This window comes from Adelges cooleyi, unplaced genomic scaffold, assembly GCF_023614345.1.
Source record: "Adelges cooleyi isolate 19-005CV unplaced genomic scaffold, UGA_ACOO_1.1 ACOO_flye_CR_arks_rails_tigmint_CR_PRNA_9, whole genome shotgun sequence".
Lineage (NCBI taxonomy): Eukaryota > Metazoa > Arthropoda > Insecta > Hemiptera > Adelgidae > Adelges > Adelges cooleyi.
In genome coordinates, this window is record NW_026096579.1 from 18,202,592 (window position 1) to 18,226,772 (window position 24,181).

General features: G+C 28.8%; 2 protein-coding genes, 1 long non-coding RNA gene and 4 other non-coding genes across 11 annotated transcripts; 3 read left to right on the forward strand and 4 right to left on the reverse strand.

The window, feature by feature from the left end:
• Positions 1 to 2,205: 2,205 nt before the first annotated feature.
• LOC126847292 (U5 spliceosomal RNA) lies at positions 2,206 to 2,327 on the reverse strand. The gene has a single exon (XR_007687036.1). It is a non-coding gene; the product is annotated as a U5 spliceosomal RNA (small nuclear RNA).
• An 888-nt stretch (positions 2,328 to 3,215) lies between these two features.
• Positions 3,216 to 6,002, forward strand: LOC126846800 (uncharacterized). 2 transcript variants are annotated; one of them, XR_007686931.1, is made up of 4 exons: positions 3,216 to 3,922; positions 4,351 to 4,472; positions 4,549 to 4,637; positions 5,734 to 6,002. It is a non-coding gene; the product is annotated as an uncharacterized LOC126846800 (long non-coding RNA). The 2 variants fall into 2 exon arrangements; XR_007686930.1 differs by having other exon boundaries at positions 4,351 to 4,466.
• A 1,762-nt stretch (positions 6,003 to 7,764) lies between these two features.
• On the forward strand, positions 7,765 to 7,957 carry LOC126847274 (U2 spliceosomal RNA). The gene has a single exon (XR_007687023.1). It is a non-coding gene; the product is annotated as a U2 spliceosomal RNA (small nuclear RNA).
• Positions 7,958 to 8,985: 1,028 nt separating this feature from the next.
• On the forward strand, positions 8,986 to 9,104 carry LOC126847259 (5S ribosomal RNA). Its single transcript, XR_007687011.1, has one exon. It is a non-coding gene; the product is annotated as a 5S ribosomal RNA (ribosomal RNA).
• A 1,999-nt stretch (positions 9,105 to 11,103) lies between these two features.
• On the reverse strand, positions 11,104 to 15,159 carry LOC126846340 (uncharacterized). The gene is made up of 4 exons (XM_050585663.1): positions 15,027 to 15,159; positions 13,986 to 14,015; positions 11,430 to 11,525; positions 11,104 to 11,367 (listed from the first exon to the last, which is right to left on the reverse strand). The coding sequence occupies exons 1-4, from the start codon at positions 15,117 to 15,119 to the stop codon at positions 11,104 to 11,106; spliced, it is 483 nt and encodes a 160-aa protein (XP_050441620.1). The 5' UTR covers positions 15,120 to 15,159.
• Positions 15,160 to 15,883: 724 nt separating this feature from the next.
• LOC126847260 (5S ribosomal RNA) lies at positions 15,884 to 16,002 on the reverse strand. The gene has a single exon (XR_007687012.1). It is a non-coding gene; the product is annotated as a 5S ribosomal RNA (ribosomal RNA).
• A 2,206-nt stretch (positions 16,003 to 18,208) lies between these two features.
• Positions 18,209 to 23,908, reverse strand: LOC126846605 (kelch-like protein 5). 4 transcript variants are annotated; one of them, XM_050586247.1, is made up of 12 exons: positions 23,791 to 23,908; positions 23,189 to 23,296; positions 22,256 to 22,392; positions 22,161 to 22,187; positions 21,901 to 22,076; positions 21,727 to 21,835; positions 21,200 to 21,353; positions 20,955 to 21,049; positions 20,342 to 20,659; positions 20,084 to 20,230; positions 18,821 to 19,106; positions 18,209 to 18,500 (listed from the first exon to the last, which is right to left on the reverse strand). In XM_050586247.1, exons 3-12 carry the CDS (start codon positions 22,283 to 22,285, stop codon positions 18,280 to 18,282), a joined length of 1,563 nt encoding a protein of 520 aa, XP_050442204.1. In that variant the 5' UTR covers positions 22,286 to 22,392; positions 23,189 to 23,296; positions 23,791 to 23,908; the 3' UTR covers positions 18,209 to 18,279. The 4 variants fall into 4 exon arrangements, with proteins under 4 accessions (XP_050442204.1, XP_050442202.1, XP_050442201.1 ...); XM_050586245.1 differs by having other exon boundaries at positions 18,821 to 19,085; positions 22,161 to 22,392; XM_050586244.1 differs by having other exon boundaries at positions 22,161 to 22,392.
• Positions 23,909 to 24,181: the final 273 nt, after the last annotated feature.

Below are 24,181 nucleotides of genomic sequence, written 5' to 3' on the forward strand. Positions count from 1 at the left end.
AGCAAAAGGTAGATCTTGAATTAAACTATGACGTATACAATTTTCCGAATAATAATTGTTATTATTGATATTTATTATTTTATTTCCAAACTTACCAAACCATATATTTATACTTACTATACCATATTTATTACAACTACTCACTTACGGATAATACTTTCTTATTGCGCTTGCTTTATACTAGATTGGTTTTAACCTACTATCCACAGATTTGCATCAAAGTGTTAATTGGAAAGTGATTTAATCACTTTTTGTTGTAACCGTTTATATAGATCTGTGAGTTCCTCTCACCTTAATATGCCACGACCTTAATGTATTTGTTCAGTGTATTATTAAACAAATCAAGATTGACCAATACAAAATATTGTTCTATCATAAATAACTAGAAATGTATGGGTTTTTTTTTCAAACGTATATTTGAATTATAAAAGTCAGTTAATAATTATAAAATGGAATTTTACAGCTGTACAGGTTTTGTAATTTTATAAAATGTATTTGACAATTAGAATATTTTATCAAGCGAATAACTGTTGCGGCTTTGGATGAGGATTGTTTCGCGTTCTATGTTGGCTGGATTTTCAATTATTCTTAGACAGATAATTCGTCGTATAGTATAGATTTGATTAATTTTTTTTCGAAATTCGTTACGGCTGGTACGTAACACGAGTTTTATCATTTACCTCATCGTACTCGAAGCCAACAGAGGCCCAGAGTTCACTTAAGCTCGAGTTGACGGTAGAATCTATCCGTTTTTTAATTTGTCGCAATACGTCAAGGGGCATCAATATTCCATGCATTCTCCGCAAATCTCGCCAAATTCTGGCAATTTCTTTGTCTTTTTTCGGTCTGCAAAAATCCTCGTAGAACTTACCTAAGCTTTTAAAGGCGATTTGCACATTATTTTGGGTAAAATCGATTATTAAGTCGTGGTATGTTTTGTCGCGTGATGCGTTATCGAAAAACAAGGAGCCGTGGAACCTTTTGAATTCTTCCAACGTCCCGGACACACCATTGTCGTACGTTGCTATTGGGAATACTTCTTTAATACACGCAAGCGTGGCCAGGACGCGCACCACTATTTGGTCGATTTCACTGATCATATCTATAAACCTTTTTATACATACCGCGGTCGTGGCGGGATCTCCAGTGTCTGCACACTCGAGTACTGCGGCGGAAGTGTAATTGTAACAAATTATCAGAGTGCTGGCATACTTACAGCTGAAAAGCTGGTGTGCTTGACGGATTTTAATATCCGCGTTGCTGTCAGTTATTGACTAGTTGGCCATTTCCGTCGGTTTCTAGTATATCTTTGGCGGACAAGATGCGCCGGGGTCTTAACATCCATGGCACATATATCTTGATACCATCGTGTTGCGACAGATTCCTCCAACCGGGTAAACTGAATAATACAATTCAAAGCGTCAACGTGGTACGGCCTTACCGGATCTGCTGCTGCTACCAAAGCGGGCATGTAAAGCGTAAACAAAATTAAAAGGATATCACGTCCGGCTTTCGTTTTTTCGTTTACGACCATCACAGCGGTCTTGAAGTACAGGATTGACTAAAATCCGTTGCAGAAAAATGCACACCGACGATTTAATAAAAGCCGAACAAAGGAAAATTGAGAGATATCAAATTTTTATTGCGGTATGTACAAACGTCGAAAATACTGTACGCGGTGAACAACGACGATGATAGACATATTTTTGATACGCGTCAACCGGGTTCGCTACACATTATGTATCCAGGTGTTGTTTTGAGCTTGAAATAAAAAAACACAAAAAATATTGTTTTCTAATGTGCAGGGGCGGCCTCTGGGTCTTCTACCGTTGATTTCACCTATCAGTACTTGTTTACGGATACCAAGAACCTAGAAAAATATAGTAAGAACTTCTTTTTTAAATACCCAAATGAAACAATTAATATTACAAAGAACTTTTTTCTTTTTCAATTAAATCATGAAAAAACCTGAAATATGCGAAACAATTATTTTTGAATTTGCATTCTTTGAAATGTAATTCACAGCTTATCTAGCAATTTTTTGGACACTTTATATTAGGATATCCAAGTACCCCAGAAAGGCTGGAATGTGTCATGTTGTAAGCACTAATCGACGGACAGTCACTGCACTGGCCAGTAGTGCTATGACATATTGAACACAAGTATCGATGAACTTATGTTAATTTACTGTTTTTAAGTAATATGAGCCCAACTCGAAAGTCGGGCATTAGAAAAATTATTCATCTAGACTCCTTTGAGTGCTCCCCTCCACGGAAATCTTTAGTAAAAGGCGAAAGATTTATTCGTATTGAAAGGGAACCGGAGTTGGACGATTGCCGGGCAATTATCAGTACTTATGCTCTGATGGGTGCGGTCGACCCGTCGAGTGAACTCCCCCATGACCTTGTGTCATTCGACAGGGACTGACGGCCGACAAACGTTTTTTTCCAGCATTCGACCAGTCCGTGAGTAGATGAAATGCCGCAGAATTCAAAAATTTTACTTTTAATGAGATTTCCAGTAAACTTTACCCGAATTTCCAAGGGTGCATGTTGGTGATTTTAATGGAAACTCCCAATGGTGCCATCTACCGGCAAGATAGTAGATACCGAGTCTTCGCCGCCGCCGCCGCATTGACATCCTACTTTCATTTCTAGAATTATTATTAATTATCGACTAACCATAAACAAAATGTTTATATGGAAAAAGCAAAGAAGCCATAAGGCCACACAAGTCCCCGAGTACCTATGACATTCTATATAATATGAACGACTGCAAGTTTTCTATTGTAATATATTTTCTTTCTTAGCCTTATCTCATCAAAAAGCCGCTATAGTAAGTGAGCAGTCGGTCGCAAAGCATAGCGTTGTGCACAATGTGAAAGATTTACATCTGTGACATTTGTGCGTTTAAGATTGGTACTTAATTATTTTAAAGTAAAATACATAAGATTTTGATTTTAAGTGTCTGTTTACCGAGTGTAACAAAATATGACCTAATCTAATATTGACACTTAATTTATACGAATAAAAATATTTACTTGTTTACCAATATTGTTCTCTAAATTATGTAGGTATTATTGAAAAAAGTTAAAACTACAAAGCTTAGAACAAAGATTTAAACCTTATTTCATACTTTTTGAACTTTATGGAATAGCGGGGTTCACTGATAATATACTCTTATCACAAAATATATTCTTTCAAATTTTAGTGTGTGATAATAATATTTTTGTTCTTGATAGTACTGAAGATTATAAGACCTTAAGTCATTGTGTATCAATAATTATTATTATAGTAATTTTGTTTACTCTTTAGTGTTTTGTGCTATCTCCACCATAGTTTCCTACAGAAAATATTAATGAAAGATCACCGTCAAAACGTACACCAGTAAAGTCACTTGGTCAACGAAAACTCCAGAAAAGAAGCAAGAATTATTCTAGAAAGCAATCTTCATTCAAGCTGCCAACAGTGAAAATGTTTATTATCAAACCGTCCAACAAACCAACAGAAGTTCCAATGAGTAATTTTGTCAATCACTTTTATGCTACAGAAAAACGGTTAAAATCTCCCGTAACTCTGCCTAAGAGCAGAGAAATGCTTTATGAATCAAGTTCTTATGCATAACTTGCTCACTGTGTTGAATCTTTAAAGCCACAATTAAGAACAAGTTGTTTGATAGTTTGATGAGAGCATAAAATGTGCTTTGAAAATAATAACTTTTTGTTGAACTATGAACTTGGATAATAACTTCTCAGGCTAAATTTCCCTCTGCTGTCTCTTCGAGTATTACGTAGAATACATGAAAATATTATACGACAAATATGATAACACATAAGAACTGTTATCCGCAATTACTACCTCATTCAAATTCAGCAAAATATTGTAGTAAACGAGCATGGCTGGATTAATACTACGACTTAAAGGTAACCGTGAGCCCGTGTGTACAATATATTTAAATCGATAGTTAATTATAAAATCGTAACCCAATACATACAACACAAAAAAATGTTGATAGATTATTTTACCTATTGTTGGACATATATGGTTCTGACATTAACGACAAATAACATTTAAACCATCCGACTATTATAATTATTATTGGCTTGATAAAAACTGAAATATATATCACAAACATGTTGGTTTGTATTTAGTTTTTTTGTACCTTTAATATTATTTTGGTTAACTGGATAGAACAATGTTAAATACATTTACTTTTATGCTTTTGAAAACTATGAAAAATGTCCCTTATACTAACAGCCCAATAGACTTTTAACCGCCGAATTATGTATTCAAAGTTCATGGGTAACTTACTTATAAATGTATTTACTTTTGAATTTTTTTATTATTTCAGTTACTAACACTAATAGATTGATACAACAACAACAAGCTTACTACTCAAAATTATTAAAATAGTTTTCATAAATTTACTTGAGTTTTAGACTCGCAAGCTACTTTTGATAACATGAGGTTAAAGTATAAGTTTAATTTTTAAATAAAATATGTTAAACACTACATATTTTTTATTGTTAATTAAATGTTGTAATTACAGATCGATGTTTTTTTAACAAAAGCCAAGCTCTGCTCAGAATAACTACTTGATACAGTCAAGAGATTGCGTACGACAGGCCTGACCAAGATGTTGGTGAATTTTTATTTTTTTGTTTAAATTGAAATGACTAAAATTATGTTATATATATATATAACATAATAATATCAATGGCATAGTGCACAAGTGTGATGAATGATTTTTTTTTTTGTTATAATTTCAAACATTATTATGTATTTAATGAACCTATGAATGGTTCTCCAGCAGCGGTAATTTTTAGTCAGGCTATTATATATATATATATATATTATTGGTAATATATATATAAATATATACAAATAATAATATTTGATTAGTATTTTAAAATGATTTTTCTTCTAAAACAATTATTTTTCGCTCTGATATATTTGACAAGTATTTTTTTCATCTCTGAATATTCTATTATGTGTATTATGTCCATTCTACATAACTCATTTTCTCCGGAAAAAAATGCACTCATCACACCTGTGCACTACTATTGAAGTGTATTTAATACTTGGTATGATTTAAATTAATAATAACAATAACTTTAAATTAAAACTACAAAACTTGAAAACTACAAATTATATACATGCATTGATTTCATAATTAAAAAGTTAATAGGTAATTCAATAAAATCGCACAATAAATATTTCAACAGTTAAAAAATACAATTCTAGCAAAAAATAAAAATTTGAATACCTAATAAAATAAAATAATTATTTAAATCCAAAGCACAAAGCGCACTAATGTCTTAATTATATTGGATTAATTTAACGCAAGCTAAAGATAACCAACAGTTTTTTGTTTTTGCATAAACATTAAGTTTTTTACATCATAATAATTTTATTTTTTTTTATTTGAATATTGAATAAATAATAAACTTAATTTATTTGTTATGAATTTTACTATTAATTAGATAGTATTAATTTAATTAAAAAAAAAATAAACTTGAAGGCTAAATTTACTATGTGTTTAATTCAATATGAAACAATAATTGTATACCATTTTATGTTTAACAAATTCACTATTTCAACTATTTTTAAGGAACTTTTTTTTATTTATAAAAGAGTTTCACGTTATTTATTATTCATTGACAAACTGTATATACAAATTGTATTATACTTTTATTTTGTTGCAATTTCATCTAATTTTTTTTTCTTTATCCAGATAATCAAAGACATGGACGTCAAAGGAAAGAACGACAATCGGATGTATTATCAAACTGTATGAACTCCTTAACTTTAATTGAACTCGAGTGCCAGCAAAGAGTTTGCATAGGACTATTGTCAATTCAATTTGACACATCGTCATACTGATTTTTTTTTTATAACTACGTATAAAATTAATTTCTTTCTCTTAAATTGCTTGATATATTTTTATGAAAAATTATGTTTGTTCATGAATCTAATATCAGAGTAATATTATTATTATGTATACTGTACACAAGTTAAAAACTGCATAGTTACTTTATAATTGAAAAAAAAACCAACCTAATAAATTATTAGTAAATAAAACGTTTATTCATCTACTAAAAACAAAACATTGAATTTTTTTTGTTTCTAATTTTTAAGTAGAAAAAGTTACACTTATTATGATTATAATTTAAAACTAGTATATATTTTGTGTGGAAAATTTAATATTTAATTAAACGTATTGATTTAAATTGTTTTTTACTATTATAATATTATTACATGTGAATTTCTCAATCAAAATTGTTGTTTTCTTTATCTTATAAAATATAAAAAGAATTAGTTATAAAAAATTGTTAAAACGAAACAAATGTTCAATTATAGTTCATATTAATTTAAAATTGGTAGATATTTTGTCCGGCCGATGGGACAGTATGCAGGCTTCATTACTCAGACCTGTATCATGTATGTTGCTATCAGTAATAGTGCTATAAGCTTTTGGAGAAAATGATGTATCTATATAATATTATTATGCCTATAAATGTTCATAATAATTTTTAAAAAAAATGGGTATAACTTATAGAAATAAAAGTTTTAGCAACATATGACAATAAGCATGTATATTATAAATGTTATTTTTTCAGTTTTACACTAGCACACAATTATTTTAACGACTAGTTTTGGTTGCTACCGTTTTTAAGAAAATCCAACTACTTTAACTGCCAATGGTTATGTACAGAATAATAAGCAAATATATATGTATTTTTTTTTTAACAGTTACATAAGAATTATTAATATTTTTAGAGGCCATAATTCCCGTTTGTTATTGATCGAAAACTTGTGATCTGTCTTTTCAATATTAGGCTGCTGCTACTTGATGGCAAAAGTTTTAAAAATAAACCATAGCCATTATTTTAAATTTGGTTACTATAGCAAACAGAATTTAAATGATTGTAGATTTTAACTTGTCCAAAATACTAGAGGTTTTTGTATTTTCCATAATAATTTTGATTTTGAATTTAAAAATACTATTAGATAAAAACTTTGGAATTTGACTATCTCAAAATACAATAGAGGATTTTGACGATTGCAAAATAATTTTTGATTTTGAATTATCCAAAATACAAAAAAATAGTAATATTGAATTTTTATGATAATTTCGGTTTTACCGGAAAATTTTTAAAAATTCAAAATAGTTTTGGATTTTGAGTTTTTTTAAATACTAGAGGTTAGAGTTTTATTGAATTTGCTTTATTAATATTGATTTTAAGTTTTCCAAAACGCTATAAGATGAATTTTAACGGCCAAAATAATTTTGAAATTTGAATTTCCCAAAAAACCTAATGTAGGATTTTGACTTTTGTAAAATAATTTTGGATTTTGAATTTTCCCAAATTTTGAAAATAAATATTATATCACTGCAAGCATAACAGTAGTGCTATCTAACGGATGTACAGTAAAGCAGTAGAGAAGGCGGCTATACACAAATGCGCGGACCGCATTGCCTGCGGCTGCCGGTAGATACCGCTGACGCTGATTTTTTTTTGAGTTTGTGAAATTTTGGCAGGTTTTTTTCAAAAATTCGATCCAAAATCTTTACGAAATCTTTTTGAAACATATTATTTAAATTGTAATTGACATTTACAAGAAATTAGAGCAACTTTTAGCACGTTTTCGTGCATATTTCGAGCGTTTTTGACAATTTTTTCGAGTTTTCCAAAATTATCGTTCTGCGTTTTGTTTGTGCGTTTGTTTTTTGATAAATAGAATGTAGTTGGTGTGTGAAAGTATCGCTTCTCGGCCTATCGGCTAAGATCAAAGTGTAGTATCTGTTCTTATCAGCTTAACATCTGATACACCTCACATCGTGGGGTTCAAATGTTAAACTAATTTTTTCAAATTGGTGGAGAATTTGGGGCTTGCTCCTACTCCACCGCGGGTTGACCCGGTATTGCAGTACCACCGGGAACGGCCCAAATAAACGTCTTAAAAGCACATTAAAATAATACTAAATTTGTTTGACTTAATTTTTGAAAAACCAAAATAATTTTGGAAAAATCAAAATTGGGTAGAAAAAATTCCAAAATTTTTTTGGAATTCTCAAAATTAATATGGAAAAGTCAAAATCCTTCTCGGGGAAGACCCAAAATTATTTTGACTTGTTCATAATCACGATGGACGACTCAAAATTATTTTGAATAAGTCAGATCCATAATATTTTTCGAAATTACATGTGTACAATACAATCATAGTTTTTGAAGAATAACAATTCATTAAATTTCGAAAATAGTTGTGGACTTGTTTAATTTTATGTTCAAATTACAATATATTAATTTGTCCTCGACTACTGTATAGTAACTAATTTAAAAAACAGCAGTCGTTTGGTTTCAAAATGATCGTCACCACCTGCTTAAGCCGCAGTAGCCCAAAAATTAAACAACAATCAAAGACCAGTTATTTTGAAAAATGTCAAATTCCAAATATTATACACCATGGTCAACAAAATATAAAATATACATATGAAGTATTTATTAAAAAACAAATCCTTAGCAACCGACATTTATTATTACTAAATTCAATCAGTTTTTATAAAATATTGTCATTACTTCATATTGCTACACTTGGTCAAAAATGCTAAATACTCCTTAGGGAACCAAACATTTTAAATTTCAAAATTCAGTTTTTAAAATTTCCTTTATTCATTCATCGCGTGGTTGTATGATGTAACTTGGTATTTGCTAAATAATTGAATCTTACAAACATTGCCATGGCTCTTAATAACCAAAATCCTTTTGTTATACATTGTTCAACCATCAACATATCAGGCTGCCCATTTATCGACAAGTACATGTATAAACATATTTTAAACGTGCACAATAATAAAATAATGGAATTTAGTTTGTATTTAATTTTTGTGCTGTTTAACTAATTTTATGCATGTGTTACATCATATTATATTATTAAAAAAAAGAATATTGTGTTTAAATAAGTAAAATAAACTCGCTTCTCCGCCAACGACCATACCACGTTGAATACACCAGTTCTCGTCCGATCACTGAAGTTAAGCAACGTCGGGCGTAGTTAGTACTTGGATGGGTGACCGCTTGGGAACACTACGTGCCGTTGGCATACTTTTTGCTTTTATTACTGTACACCATTTTTTTGTTGTGTTGTATGAACTTAAATTGTACGTCCACAGGCGGATAAGCTAAATTTTTGTTACTGGAAAATATATGAAAAGCGAGCTCTAAGCTACTGTTATTACTATCATCCACTTTTAGTACATATTTTTTTGTTAAAATTTTTTTGGTTGAATCTTTAAAAATGTATTTCATGTTAAAATACTTAATATAATTGAACACATTATTTATAAAATATAAACATACCTACATTTGTATAAATGTTATGTTAAATAATAATAATTCAAAGAATAACGCAGTTGGGTATTGTTGTTTTTAATTTGTCTATATCCTTCTTAAATTTTTTTTTATTGGAATATATTTAAACATATTATCTAGTAGTAGATGTTACAATTGCATGATAATTGCTCATTCCGCCATTCCATAAAGTTCAAAAAGTATGAAATAAGGTTTTAAAACTTTTTTCTAAGCTTTATAGTTTTAATTTTTTTTCAAATGATACCTACACAATTTAGAGTACAATATTGGTAAACAACAATATAGTTATTCTTGCCCTGTGATTATTACTGTAGATAAAAGTTTTTATAGATTGTTTTCTGTTGTCTGGAGAAAAACGACTGGGGCAAAAATATGTACATTTTTCTTCTGTGTGGATATGTATGGTTGAGTTATATTTATCCAATTCAGTTATTAGTCAGTTATATTATTTTCTTAAACTGTGTAATTGAAGCGGTTTATTTTGTTGTATAAAATTTTAAAAAAAATGATTTCTAACTGATGCTATGTTTAAGAAACTATTAGTTGACTCTTAAAATTTCTTTCTTTCTATAATTCCTTCAGATCACACCGGGGTTTTATATTATTATTATTATTTTTATATTAGATAAAAATCAAACTACAGTCTAAAACCAGGAGTAAGAAATTACTTTTTTCTAAATATTCTGTGATCCACTCATCGCACTGCACTGTACAACAATAGATAGAATATTGTTAAATACACAGTATATAACGCACATTTTCACATGAACATGGCATTAATGAATTTATTTTATTAACATTTTAAACAGTAAATACTATTTCTGTATAGGAAAAAAAAACAATAATAATACAACCTTCAATTATATTAAGTATTTTAACATGAAATACATTTTTAAAGATTCAACCAAAAACATTTTAACAAAAAAATATGTACTAAAAGTGGATGATAGTAATAATAAAAAAAGTATGTACTTATAAGTAGCTCAGAGCCGTTTTCATATATTTTCCCGGTAACAAAAATTTACAATTGATTTATAAATCAATAGAAATAGATTTTCAATTGAAACGCTCGATAAAATATCTGTTTATATTTTACATTGCCAATTGAGAACAATTTAAAAAACAACCGGCTAGGTTAGGTTAGGGGCTGATGCAATGGTGCCATGTCAAGTACAATTTTACTAAATAATAAGAAAAAATATCCTAAGAAATTTAATGTTCGAGGATTTATGTATGCGATGTTAAATCAATCTTGTGATAAAAATATTGTTTTTATATCAAAAAGTGACAGTGGGGAAATGTTGGCAACTTAAGACAAAAATGAGACAGACTTCATTTTTTTCGCCTTGAGTTTTGTTAATTTAAGATTGTAATTTACGTTTTTGTTTTTAGTGCTTTGTTTTTTTGTGTTTAATATCCTGTTTTATTCCTCGTACCACCAGGGTGCTGTTGACACTAATTGGTTCTATAGATTTGTATCGCACGTCAATAAGAAATAACCACTTTTACCAATTTGTAAAGGTAAATATTATTTGTGACGTATACTTTTTGAGATCTGAACGATAAGAGCAAATAAATCACCACATTTAAAAAAAAAAAGTAATTTAGAACATTCTAAACACTGAGGAGTATAAACAAAATAGAGGAAGGAATATTATGGCGTTATTAAATCAATGTCTAGATCAATATAACACACTTATTTTATTTAATTCAACAAACAAATAAAAGTTTTAAATAAGCGTAGTATGCTTGAAAAAGAATAAAATTCCTGGCCATTTCAGCCCTTTGCCTAGGTTGTCAGAAACCGTCGCGACTACTGCTGATAGTTCTGGAATGCTTCTTAATGTCAATCCATTCATATAACTTTCGTTAATGAAAGGTTCCTGAGGTGATCTTAATTCAGTAGGCCAGTTATCCCAATTACTGTTCGTAATAAGACTTTCCACATCACCAGGTGGACACCTACTTAACTTCAATTTCTCCCTTGCGTTATTCTTAAAAAATAAAAACGGTTAAACATGTTTTTGAATAATGTGGTATTTTATATAAAAATTACTATTTTCTCAACGTCAAGTTCACGATCCAAAGATGTCCAATTTGCACCGGTACTGTGTAGTGAAATTACCCAATTTACAAAATTGGGGTATGGGTCCTGGTACAATTCATAAGAGAATTTTATTTATTATAACAATAATACACGTATACAGGGTGATTGTTTTTATAATGGACCACTCAATATCTCATTGGATTCATAAGGAATGAAAATGTTATTTTTTCATATTGTTTTTATACGATGTTATCACAATTTTACTTAACTTTTTTTGTTTTTACCCCATTTCCAACTTAGTTTTCTTGACAACAACTTTTTTTAAATGGTAACGTATATGTATGTTTCATTGACTGATAAAATTTAGAATAATGTACTAAACATTTTGACTGGTCGATAACCAGCTTCAAGTTTAGGGCAGGAGGAAAGGTGGTTTGCAGTATTATTTTTATCTGCACTCATTAATTTTCCAACCGCACTTCCCCTTCCATAAAAACTTTTAAACCCATATAACTTATACATTTTTAGTGCATTATTCTAATTTTAAAAAGTTAATGAAATATTTGCGTTACCATATAAGTTTCAAAAGTTGCTATCAAAAAAACTAAGTTGAAAGGGGGGTAAAAACAAAAAAATTGTGAAAAATTTCGATCACATTGTATAAAAACTACACGAATAAACATTTTAATTTCTTATTTAACCCTATGAGATATTGAGTGGCCGATGAAAAAAAATCAGCCTGTGGATTTTCAATTAAACATTTAGTAAAGTTAAAAGTTAAGCCCCTCAGGGGCTCACCATAATATGTTAAAACTTTTCAGGCAATAAATAAGCGTATGTGTTACATACATATAACGGGACGCATATTTAATCTAATTATTATAAACAGTTTCACTCCAACCGAAGACAAGGGAGATGATATCAAAGAAAACTTCTATGAAGAACTAGACAGAATATGTGATATAACATTTAATCATTGCATTAAAAAAGTTTTAGGAGAATTCCATGCAAAAATAGGAAAGGAGGAGGTTAGACTAGATAATGATGAGAATGTAGAGCACATATGGAATAAGATAAAAACGACAGTGATAAATAGTGCAAAGAATTGCCTAGGAATTAGGAAAAATAATAAAAAGAAAAACTGGTTTGATGAAATATTAAGAAACCGTAGACATAAAAAATAAACTAAGAGAAATAGCATTAAAAAAACCCGACTAATATAAATTTAGAACGATACACAGCGAGCAAAATAATAATCACAAAACTCTCAGGAGAGAAAAGAGAATGATTGCAGAAATTGATAATAACAGATACAATTCCAAACAATTCTTTAGCAATAGTAGAGATATCAAACAAGGATATAAACAACAAACTAGAATGTTAAGAAGTTAGACAGGAAAATTAGTAGCAAATGATAAGGAAGTAGCAGAAGAGTTAAACTACTATAAAATGTTGTTTAATAAAACAGCTTCCAGGCCATCTGATGAGACCTGCATGCAATATTGTACGGCTGAATAATAAGGCTCCAGGAGAAAGCAGAATTATTGAAGAATAGTGGAGAAGCATAGAAAATCGAAATGTGGGAAATGATCAATCTTATTAGGAAAAATAAATGATACCAGAAGAACGGAATACGTCGATATGTAATCCCCGTGTTTAAAATGGGACGTACTGGATACAAAAAACTATAAAGCAATTTTTATATTAGACAAATGTTACTAAATATTATCTACAATTCTTTTAGAGAGGATAACTCCATACGGTGAAGAGATTATAGGACGGTACTAATGTGGCTTTCGAAAAGAAAGGTCACTAAACGGATCAAATACTTATTCTCAGACAAGTAATGGAGAAACATTACGAATTCGACAACGACCTATACATGGTATTCGTCGACTATAAACAGGCGTATGACACTACACTATGATCTACTCCGGGAAAATATATCTACCTATTTATGATCTACCGAAAAAATACATTAATATGGTAAAACTGTGCAATAACAAAATATAATTTAAAGTGAAATTTCCGGGAGATGCCTTATCCCGAACCCTATTTAATTTAGTGCTTGAAAAGGTGATAAGAGAAATATATCATAGTCATCAAGCGGAGGTGGCGAATAAAGAAATGATATTGACGTGTGCAGATGATGTTGTCATTTTAGGAAATTCCAGACAAGATGTTACCCAGATAATGTCTAACCTTTTGGCAGCCAGTAAAAGGGCGGGACTATGTATTAACGAAGAAAAAACAAAATTTATGGTGCTTTCCAGGAGAGAAGAACATATGTTCATGCTGTGGAGGAGGACATTCAGACGGTGGATCTGAATGCGTCTGTTGAGTTAGCATTAAACACCGAACGGTGGAGAGGCTTGCTTGTGGCAGCTCAAGTCCTTCGTGGACTGTTAAGCTGAATAAGAAGAAAGTTATAAGTGTGTAATAATTTTAAAATAATATATGTGAGCATATCTTTGAAATGTTATTCAGTGTAAGTTTACAATATGTGAATCTAGTACCTACTATTTTTTTTATTATGTAGTAAAAAAATAAAATAAAAACAATTACTGTTTGTTCCACAGGTTGACAATCGCTCGACTGTAACAAAAAAAAAGCCATTACAGTGGGGTTGGTGCATGTGGGCGGCCGATCATATTAAGGGGGGGGGGGGTCAGAGGTCAATATGAATTATTACAACTGAAATGGGGTCATTTCAATAAAATTAAATTTTTTTTTCAAATCTTCCAAAATTAATTTGGTAATCTATTCAGCAATTATTAAGTACCTACCTTTAATAGGACTATAAAGTAAAAATAAAATAAATAAATAAATAAAAAAACTTTTTCAAAAACATGCTTTTCTAAAAAAAATTGTAAAAAAGTGAACTAAAAAGTAAAAAATAATTTTACTGCAAGATCAATTTACCAATTAATTGTAGCACATTTAAAAAAAAAATGTAATTTACTCAAAACAACTGAAAATTAACTAAAATGTTTAATACCTATTGTTAAACATCTTTAATTTTTTACTAAAAAGAAAAGCGTGGGCCCTATTCAACAAAGTCCAATTTCATTGAGTTAAGTATTATGAAACGTCCCACACTAATATTGAACCAAATTTAAATTACAAAAAATAATTAACATAAAACATTGCATGAAATTTATCTGATAAATTTATTTGGGAATTTATTGAATAGGGCCCACGCTTTTCTTTTTAGTAAAAAATTAACGATGTTACAATAAAATATTATTTAAAATTGTAAAAAAATTTAAATTGTTATTGTAGTAAATTTTTTTAAATTTTTTTACTATTTTTTAGAATAGTACAACTATAGAATATTATGTTATTATGTATTATATTTCTGTAAAATAATTAATATTCTTTAAATAATAGGTGGTGCATTGCTCAAGTGCTCCATGGCACGAGCCGCCACTGGGTATAAGTTAAAAAAGGTCACTTCTTCACCCTTTGAATTTAAAAAAAAATGTATAGTATGATAAAATTTTTTATCCTAAGAACTCAACACATTTTGTGGAGTTTTGAAAAACGTAAAATGTATTTTTTACCTACTAAAAAATAAATTAAAAGACATTACTCGATTATATTTACCTGGCTTGAAGAACCCGTAAAATATGGTGAAAGTAGACCAGCGTTCACTAAAACGTCAAAACACGGCAACAGTAATATAATTTTCCACATCATTTTTTTTGTTTATTCACTGTGAAATATCTTGACAATAAAGAACAACTAGAAAAGTGGAAGTCAGATACAACACTGTGCTGAATTTCAATGCTTTCGTTGCAGTATGACTCTTCAATTTGTTTTATGGGTAACGAAAAAGCTACGCATTTTTACAGATGGCCTTAGTTAAATACAAACATCATTTTGACAGGCACAGAATAACATGATGTTAGTGAACTTTAGCATGTACCATGCGTTAGCCTTGGCACCTCAGCCCAAAAACGAAACTATAATGTCTTACGAAGTAGCGCGTCTACTTTACACGAATAATAACATATAAGATGCCATCAAAATAATGACCAGTCCTCGTCGTCATACATAACTTTTGGCGAGAACCTATGTATTGGTTAAATGACTATTGTGTGTGAGGGTTATGAGTAAAACTTGAAAGAGTACAATGGTATAAGATACAAAACCGAAAAAAATGTATTATTATTATTATTATTTATATTAATTAAGAAACAAAAAAGGTATTGATTTTACAATACCTAGTCAATTTGATTAACTTAAATGCAGTTCTGTGAGGGATTTTCACTCACAGGTATACCTAATAACACATTTTGTGCCTGTTGAGGGTTTGCAGAGCGTTGTCTCCCGCGAGTTCGGCTGTTTTCATATATTTTCCCGATAAAAATAAATTAAGCCTATCCGCCTGTGGACGTACAATTTAAGTTCATACAACACTACAAAAAAATAGTGTACAGTTGTAAAAAGCAAAAAAAATATGCCAACGGCACGTAGTGTTCCCAAGCGGTCACCCATCCAAGTACTAACTACGCCCGACGTTGCTTAACTTCAGTGATCGGACGAGAACTGGTGTATTCAACGTGGTATGGTCGTTGGCGAAGAAAGCGAGTTTATTTCACTGATTTAAACACAATATTCTTTTTTTAAAAAATATAATATGATGTAGCACACTGCATACAATTTAGTTTTCACAGCACAAAAAATAAAATAAAATTGTACAATACAAATACTAATGTACTATATATAACTATTATTTTAATATTGTGCGCGATAAAATATGTTGATTGTTAAACAATGTATTAATGAATCGATTTTGAATTTTGGTTATTAAGAGTCATGGCAAAGTTTATAAGATACAATTATTTTACCAAATACTATAAGTTACATCATACGACCATGCGATAAATGAATAAAGGAAATTTTAAAAACTGATTTTTGAAATTTAAAATGTATAGTTTCCTAGGGACTATATAGCATTTTTGACCAAGTACACTACAAGTGTAAGCATATTATATGATTACATTTTTTAAAAATTGATTCAATTTTTCAAAATTAAACGTCGGTTGCTCAAAATTTGTTTTTTAATAAATGCCTATATTTTATATTTTGGTTGTCACGGCGTAACATTTTTGGAATTTCACAATTTTCACAATTATTTTGGTTGCTATTCGAAAGTATTAGAAATTTGAATTTGTTCATAACAACGGTCGTCAGGGGTCGTTTAACAATAAGCACGCTGTATGATTAACACATTGGCTAGGTACGTCATGTATACTTTTTGTATTTCGGTAACCAAGGCGTAACATTTTTGGAATTTGTCATTTTTCAAAATAATTGGTGACTGGTCTTTAACTTTTGTTTAATTTTGTGGGCTGCTGCCTGCTGCGTAATCTAGTACAAAACTAATATATAGTTATTTGATCATAATATTCAATAAGTCCACAATTATTTTCGAAACAATAGTAGTAAAACTAGTTTATTAAAGATTTTTCGTTACAAAAAAATGTACCATTTTAAGTGTATGTTTAATTTTTTGTTGAATGTTTTTCGTTATCAATTAAATTCAAAATGAATCATTTTTTTTTTGTCAAATGAGTTTTTCTGTTTTTGTTTTTCCAAACATGTGATGTTTCAAATACCCGACTCAGGTTTGTTTTTTAGTTCTTAGTACTCAGATATACCCGTGGTCTCTATTTTAATCTCGACATTGAATCTACCTTAAAGTGTGCGATTCCAAAGTTATTTTATTTGCAGTCGACAATAAACGCACTTGTTTAGAAAAAGGCGTCAAGTGAAGGCAATTTAGCTACACGAATGAACAGCGTGCTTCATCACATCTTTTTCACTTTTTAATACTTTTAATGTACATCATTCAATTAACGAATAATTAGAATTTTCGAATGAGCATTTAGATAAGTCAAATTGCATAATTAGAAACGTCCTTATTTTGGAATTTGCTAAAACAACTTTTAAAGTAATCATTCAAATGTCAAATTTACTATTTATAAATTTTATAGCTTAATATAATTTATTAAAATACTAATTTTGTGTTATTATATTTTTTCTTTTTCTTTTCTTATATACACAATATCTTAAAATAGTATACACAAATTATCTTAATATATATTTTTAGCAAATGGTCAGTGATGCCAAGGGCAAATGAGGGTAATTAAAAAAATATAATCTTAAACATTTTAATATTTAAAATTTTTATATTCTTAAAAATTGGTAAAAAATAGCAATAACCTTAGGACTGAACGTTGCATACTTCTAAAAGCGATTTTAATTATCATTTTTTGATAATTAAAAAAAGGACATATGAAAAAAAAAGGTTTTTTTTAAGTAGTGGGTAATTATGATTTCTCATAATTACAAATTAGGTATTTTAAAATTAAAAAAAAAATAGAAGGCGAATTGTACCTACCAGAGCTATTAATTGTATGTCACCTAAAGTCATAGCAACAGTACTATTCCGAGTACGACACAACATATTTATTACATTTAAAAAAAATTTTAATTTCAAACACTTTGATGCAAACCTTAAGACAGTGAGAAAATAAATTTAAACTTTCATAAGTCAATTTTTTATGATCTATAAGACACAAAGTATTTATCTTTGGACCAAAGTAAAAAATATATTGTCCTATTGAACATTGTTTAGCCTTAATGCCAACTGAGAATTTAATCCATCAAAATCAGTTATATAATTTTATAATGATGTTTCTTTTTATCTTTGTGTTTGGAGCAAAAAACAAATTAAACTTGTATAATGTGTAACAATTATATATTTATATTCACTGCTTAGTATTACTCAGTTTTGATTATCTTTTAAAAAAATATTTTTATAATTTCATAGTATATAATATTAAAATTTTTATGATATGTCAATATTAAATGTTTTCAATTTCGCATCATTAAGACAAATTATATGATCATAATCACTTAATATATTTGATGACACAATCTCTTGCCATATGTTTTTTTCAGCAATATATCTTTCGCAAAAGACTCCCTCGGGTTCTTCATCATTTTTTGTGAGCCACCATACGGTATTTTTCCCGACAACAAATAAATCGTTTTCAATAGTAACGGCATCTGCATTTTAAAATAAAGTATTATAAATATATCATATGCACGAGGTAAATCTTTCATAGTATAAAATATTAGTTTCATAATTTTCGGAACTTTTCATGTTGTCATTATTTATACTGACTTTTTTAACCAATTGCTGTGTTAAAGCGATAGCCACAGTACTACAGTATAGTCACAAGAGTGAAATATTGACAATCGCTCTAAATACGAAATAGGTTTGAAAGGTCAGACAGCCAATGACACGACAACATGGATATACCCGAACATGATACAAATCATACTCGGATGATATTTCTCAAACAAAATTATGATTAATTACTCACTTGCAAACCTTTTTCGGTTGATCATATCAGGTAGGGTATCCCATTTTGAATCATTTATGTTCATTTTGTAAGCGCCTTTGAGTTTTTTATAACTGCCAAATAAATAAATATCATTTTCTCTATCTGAAATGCCCATCGTTACCCATCCTACAACAGCAGTAGCTGTAGGCATAGGATGACACTGTATCCAACATCGTTTTAGTAGATCATAGCAGTCTACACTACTAAAAAAGTTGTCACCACCACTATTATCATATCCACCAAACTTCATAGAAAAAAAAATGAACTACATTAAATATAAAACGTAAAATCAATTACAATTATTTCTTTAGGTTTGGCAGCTTTTGTTATTGGTTTGATGGATAAAGTTTTATTTGTGTAGCAGAAAACACGTCCATTAATAGACATCAATAATGTTCTACACTTGCACAAATTGAAATAAATATAAATCATTTCCTCCGCTTGTTATGTCTAATAAAGCAGTAGCTGCTCATATCGCATTTAACACCACCGTTTTTTGTGCATATTATGGCACTCTATACTACTTAATAGTACATCTATATCTACAAGTCTACAAAACGTCATAGAATAAAAAGTCAACTACATGAAATATACAACATTTAAACTACACTAGGTTTTTTTGTCATGGTTATTAGCTTGTTAGGTTGTTGGATAGTTTTATTTCGGTAAATAGGATACTGGTACTATTGGGGACGATTTAACACCTCGTGTTTAGTTTATTTTATAAATATAAGATCAATTTAGCCTAACATCAGATTTCATGTAACCTAAGTAAAACACTGCGCCACTACATGCCAATATAACATAAATTATGTATACAAAACAGTAAACCTATTAAAATTGTCACTTTCTTAAACCTATTTTTTTTTTTTTACTTTTATTGAAAAACATACAATCTGTAAATTATATTTTACAATGAGCATTTTTATAAACTATTTACAATTAACTATACACATGATTAACATGAGGAGGATACCCCACATTAGGGGCACCTCAAAAACCTATATTAGGGGCACCTTTCTTAAACCTATAGATTAATCTACTAATTTCTATACATGTATATAATAAGTTTTTCAGATTTCATATGTCACCTAAGTAAAACACTGCGCTACATGTTAATATAACATAAATAATGTATACAAAACCATAAGCCTATTCAAATTGTCACTTACTAAAACCTATAGATTAATCTACTAATTTCTATACATGTATATAATAAGTTAAATACAATTTCATGCTTACAACATATAAACGAGAGTTGTGAATTATTGAACTGCATAAGTTCCGACCGTTTGGCATTGGCTCTTCTATTTCGGCCCATACTTTCGAATATGTATCATAACATTCTATTGAATCTAATGTTTCTCCAAAAGTATCTTCACCTCCTACCTATGCGGAATAGAGAGTAAAAAGACGCATATTAAATATATATTTTCAATATGTTACATGTATTTTGGACTCAGATATATTGTTTTCCAAATAATATAAATTGATACACACCACATATATATATTTTCCTTGGGTGCAAACAGAAAAATAATATCGTAATCTTCGCAAAGGCGTTGTAGGTATCCACATTTTTGTAGTAGAAGTAAGGTCTAGTTCATCAACACAATTATTCCATTTTCCTAATTCATTATATCCTCCAATTGCAAGTAGTATTCCAGTTTCCGAAACGACCAAAGTTGCATCTCGATGGGGTGGACAAAAAAATGAATAATCACATGATTTCCAATTAAGATCATTTTCCCGCCTCAGATCCATAAACATTACATAAGAATCATCACAATTGGATTGACCTTTAATAGCAAAAATAAACTGAAAAAAATGTATTACATATTTCATTTTCTACAAATGTAAAAAGTATTCTACATGTAGATATCTACATAGCAAAAATATGTTTGGCAAAAATAGTAACATTTTATAATATCGTAAATATATTTCCTTAGATTATAAAATAATCAAAATATATGGAAAAAATTATTGAAATATTTGTTTGATTTCATAATATATGTACTTCTACAATATTAAAAAAAACGTAACATTGATTATCATAAAGTATTTTTACTAAGTAGGATGCCACAAATAAGTTGTAAGAAAAATATTTATATACATTTGGATTATACAAATGAGGTGTCCTCATTGTTGCTTTTGTAATATTTTCATCAACATCGACAGATAAATAATTTTTCATGATATCCAACGAACCTAGAAATATTAAGCTAATATAAAAAACCATTATGGGACACTAATATGTAATATGAAAATAATTTGAAATGTGAATTGTAAATAGATTCAGTATTTATATGTTATAATTTATATATAATAGTGGGAAAGGCATCAGGTTTAAATACACACATTCAAGTTGGCTTCTCATCAATGGTTCATCACATATTCGTAGTATTGCTTTTTTCGAAATTAAAGGTAACCTCAAATAATTAAGTAAATTTGATAAATATTTACTTCGTTCCTCTAAATCATATTTTATCCATTCAAAAATGAAATCAATTATCTAAAACAAATATTAACATATGTGTAAAATCATACACAATTTTTTAAATAAATCGTTATTAAATAAAATCTTTGTAAAAAAACAAGTGAGGGTAATAAAATGAGACAAATGTATATTAAATAGAGTAATGTGAACTAAAAATAATGATCTCATTTCTTTATACTTGTAGTTAAAAAATTATTAAAAAAGTTGGTCTAATAAACTTTGTGTATCTGTACCCCTTAACAACTTTTATCTAATTTACAGATTTTTCTGACTTTTTCAACATTTTAGAAAACTTTAGATACTAAATTTTCAGTTGGGAGTATTAATATCTCATAAATGCAATTCAAAATAATCAAAGTAATTGTATTTTTTTATTTTGCCAAAGTACCTTTTCTTCAAATTCAACCACCAAATGATCATTTGATATGAGCTTAGTAATATCTTCAAAATTTAATTCATATAATTCTATTACTTGCGATTCATTTTCCAGAATTGTTCTAGGAATCAAAAATGTAGTACATATTAAAATGTTCTCAAACGAATTCCAATCTTTACTACTTACTTAAAATGTTCTAAACAATACAAGAAACAATAAGTGTATAGCCCTTTTTGTGATGTAGGTTCAGAAAAGCTCATAAAATTAATACAATTATTGACGTTTATGTTTTTTTTAACATAATCGTAACATAAATCCTTAGCATAGTTAAATTGAAAGTATTCAGAAGCTCTCAATAGTTTCTAAAATACAAATTAAATTTAATATTATAACAATAAATGTGTTCAATGAAAATAATTTGGTATCTGTTTTGTACATTATATTACTTCTATATTATTTTCCTGGATATCCATCTGAAATGTATATGCACAAGTTACAATTGACGTCAATATACCAGACTCAATATCTTTAATAGGCATACTAATTTCTTTAGTCTCCTTAAAGCCACCATTGAACATTGCTAACAGCATAGGGCTTGCAGATGCTAAAATTGCTTTATGAGCTAAAATTTGAACGCCATCATCACATATCAGCGTGACATCGCATAAGGTTTGCTCTCTGTAAAAAATGTATTTTCATTATTAATTAATATATTATAATAAAAAACATAATGTTATTATAATGGCTAAGACATAAACATTAATTAAATGAATATATTAAAAATTACACATAATAAAATGAAATTTGTGTACTTCGTTGATGACTATTAGATATTGACAAGTTAATTTTTTTCACCAATGTATTTATTTTCGATAATTATTGGTTGTTCATCAACATTAGGAACCCGAAACAGCTAATAAAAACATACATTAAAAACAGGGCAAAAATGTACTAGAAATGTACTAACAAAATTATCGTGATGCCCTATTTAATCGCATAATGCGACTAGTAAATAAAAATAATATTGATTTATTTGTTAAAAATTTGATAGAAGCTTTTGTTATTTATTTAAATAATCTAATTGTGTAAATATTGTTTATCTTTATCTATTATTTTGTGTTGTTGAAATCCATTTTATTTGTCAGCTGTATACTTTTATTTTTGTGTTAATTCTGTGTTTATGTACACTTTATCTATTCTTTCATATTTGTAATTGGGTATTACTCGTTTAAAAATACATTAAATTATTAATAATGTTTACAAAAAAATAGAGTTTCAACACATTTAGGGTAATTTTTTAGTGTCAATGTTGTATACTAGAACTTTGAAAAAAACCAGTACCTAATACACTATAACAATTTTACAAAATATTGTATTACTCTTTAATTTTTTTTAAAAAAAAGTCTTAAACACACTTAACAAATAAAATGATTTTAGAAATTCGCTTTTATTTATGTCATAAAACATAACTTACTGGAAGAACCCGTACAAGATTCGAAAATGTTCATACATAATGCTCAAAGTTTTGATTGGTATGTTATGTGGAGAGTACTTTGGAAACATGTTGAACAGTTGTGTTTGTCTACAAATATAATATATTATGCTTTGTAATAAATTTCAAAATAAAGCCAATTGGAAAGTGATTTATTCTGTCTAGGTCCATCCAACAAAATATTTATAGCAATTTAGACGTATTTTGGTTCAAACGGTACACACTACACTGTTCGATAATATATCTACTGATATGATAAGGAATCTGTAAGCAAATTTGAATTCTCCATTATCTAAAAGACGACCTAACAACTTATTTCATTTGTTTTTATCTAAAGTGTGATTCTTTGGTGATATTTTATTTTATAATTGAATACTGGACACTCTTAAGTTCAAAATAATATAAAATGATCTAGTCGTCCCCGGAAAAGATTTCAAGGTATACAAATATGTTTTAAGATTCCTCATCACATCAGCCGATCGATCAGTACGCAGGAAATACATCTAAATTCCTTAACTGAGAGATTGACGGACTAAGGAAATATCTAATCACAATCAAAAATAAACAACACAATAATAACATACCGTATAGTAGAAACTAGACACGATTAAGGATTAACAAAGCAAAAAAACAGAAAACTCTATAAACCGTAGGCGATTCAATTTTTTAAAGGTAAAATTTTCAAATTACAATGAACACTTGGAGACGTTATCAATAGTTATCTTATCCGTTAATGATAAGGCCAAAATATTTTCGCGCCAACTATTCTGTTATCAAAATAGTCCCGTTTGAATTGCGCGCGTTTTATGTTATTATCAAAATTCAAACTGAAATAGTGCTAAATTACTATTTCTTTTTAGTTACAAATTGTTATTTCTATTTAATTAAAAATGTCTTTCAAGTCTATAATAAAACGAATGAATAAATATTTTATACTTGAAATTGATTTGTTAAAGTCGGACTTTTAGTAAAAAT

Excerpts from the sequence above, each read along its gene's own strand:
- LOC126846340 (XM_050585663.1), bottom strand. The coding sequence starts at position 15,119 with ATGATGTGGAAAATTATATTACTGTTGCCGTGTTTTGACGTTTTAGTG. Across the intron at positions 14,016-15,026 it reads TTACGGGTTCTTCAAGCCAG|TCGAGCGATTGTCAACCTGT; the intron begins GTAAATATAATC and ends TTTTTGTTACAG. Across the intron at positions 11,368-11,429 it reads AACTTGACGTTGAGAAAATA|AATAACGCAAGGGAGAAATT; the intron begins GTAATTTTTATA and ends TTATTTTTTAAG.
- LOC126846605 (XM_050586244.1), bottom strand. The coding sequence starts at position 23,277 with ATGTTTCCAAAGTACTCTCCACATAACATACCAATCAAAACTTTGAGC. Across the intron at positions 22,077-22,160 it reads TCCAGGAAAATAATATAGAA|AAACTATTGAGAGCTTCTGA; the intron begins GTAATATAATGT and ends TTTGTATTTTAG. Across the intron at positions 19,107-20,083 it reads ACAACTCTCGTTTATATGTT|TTCATTTTTTTTTCTATGAA; the intron begins GTAAGCATGAAA and ends TATTTAATGTAG.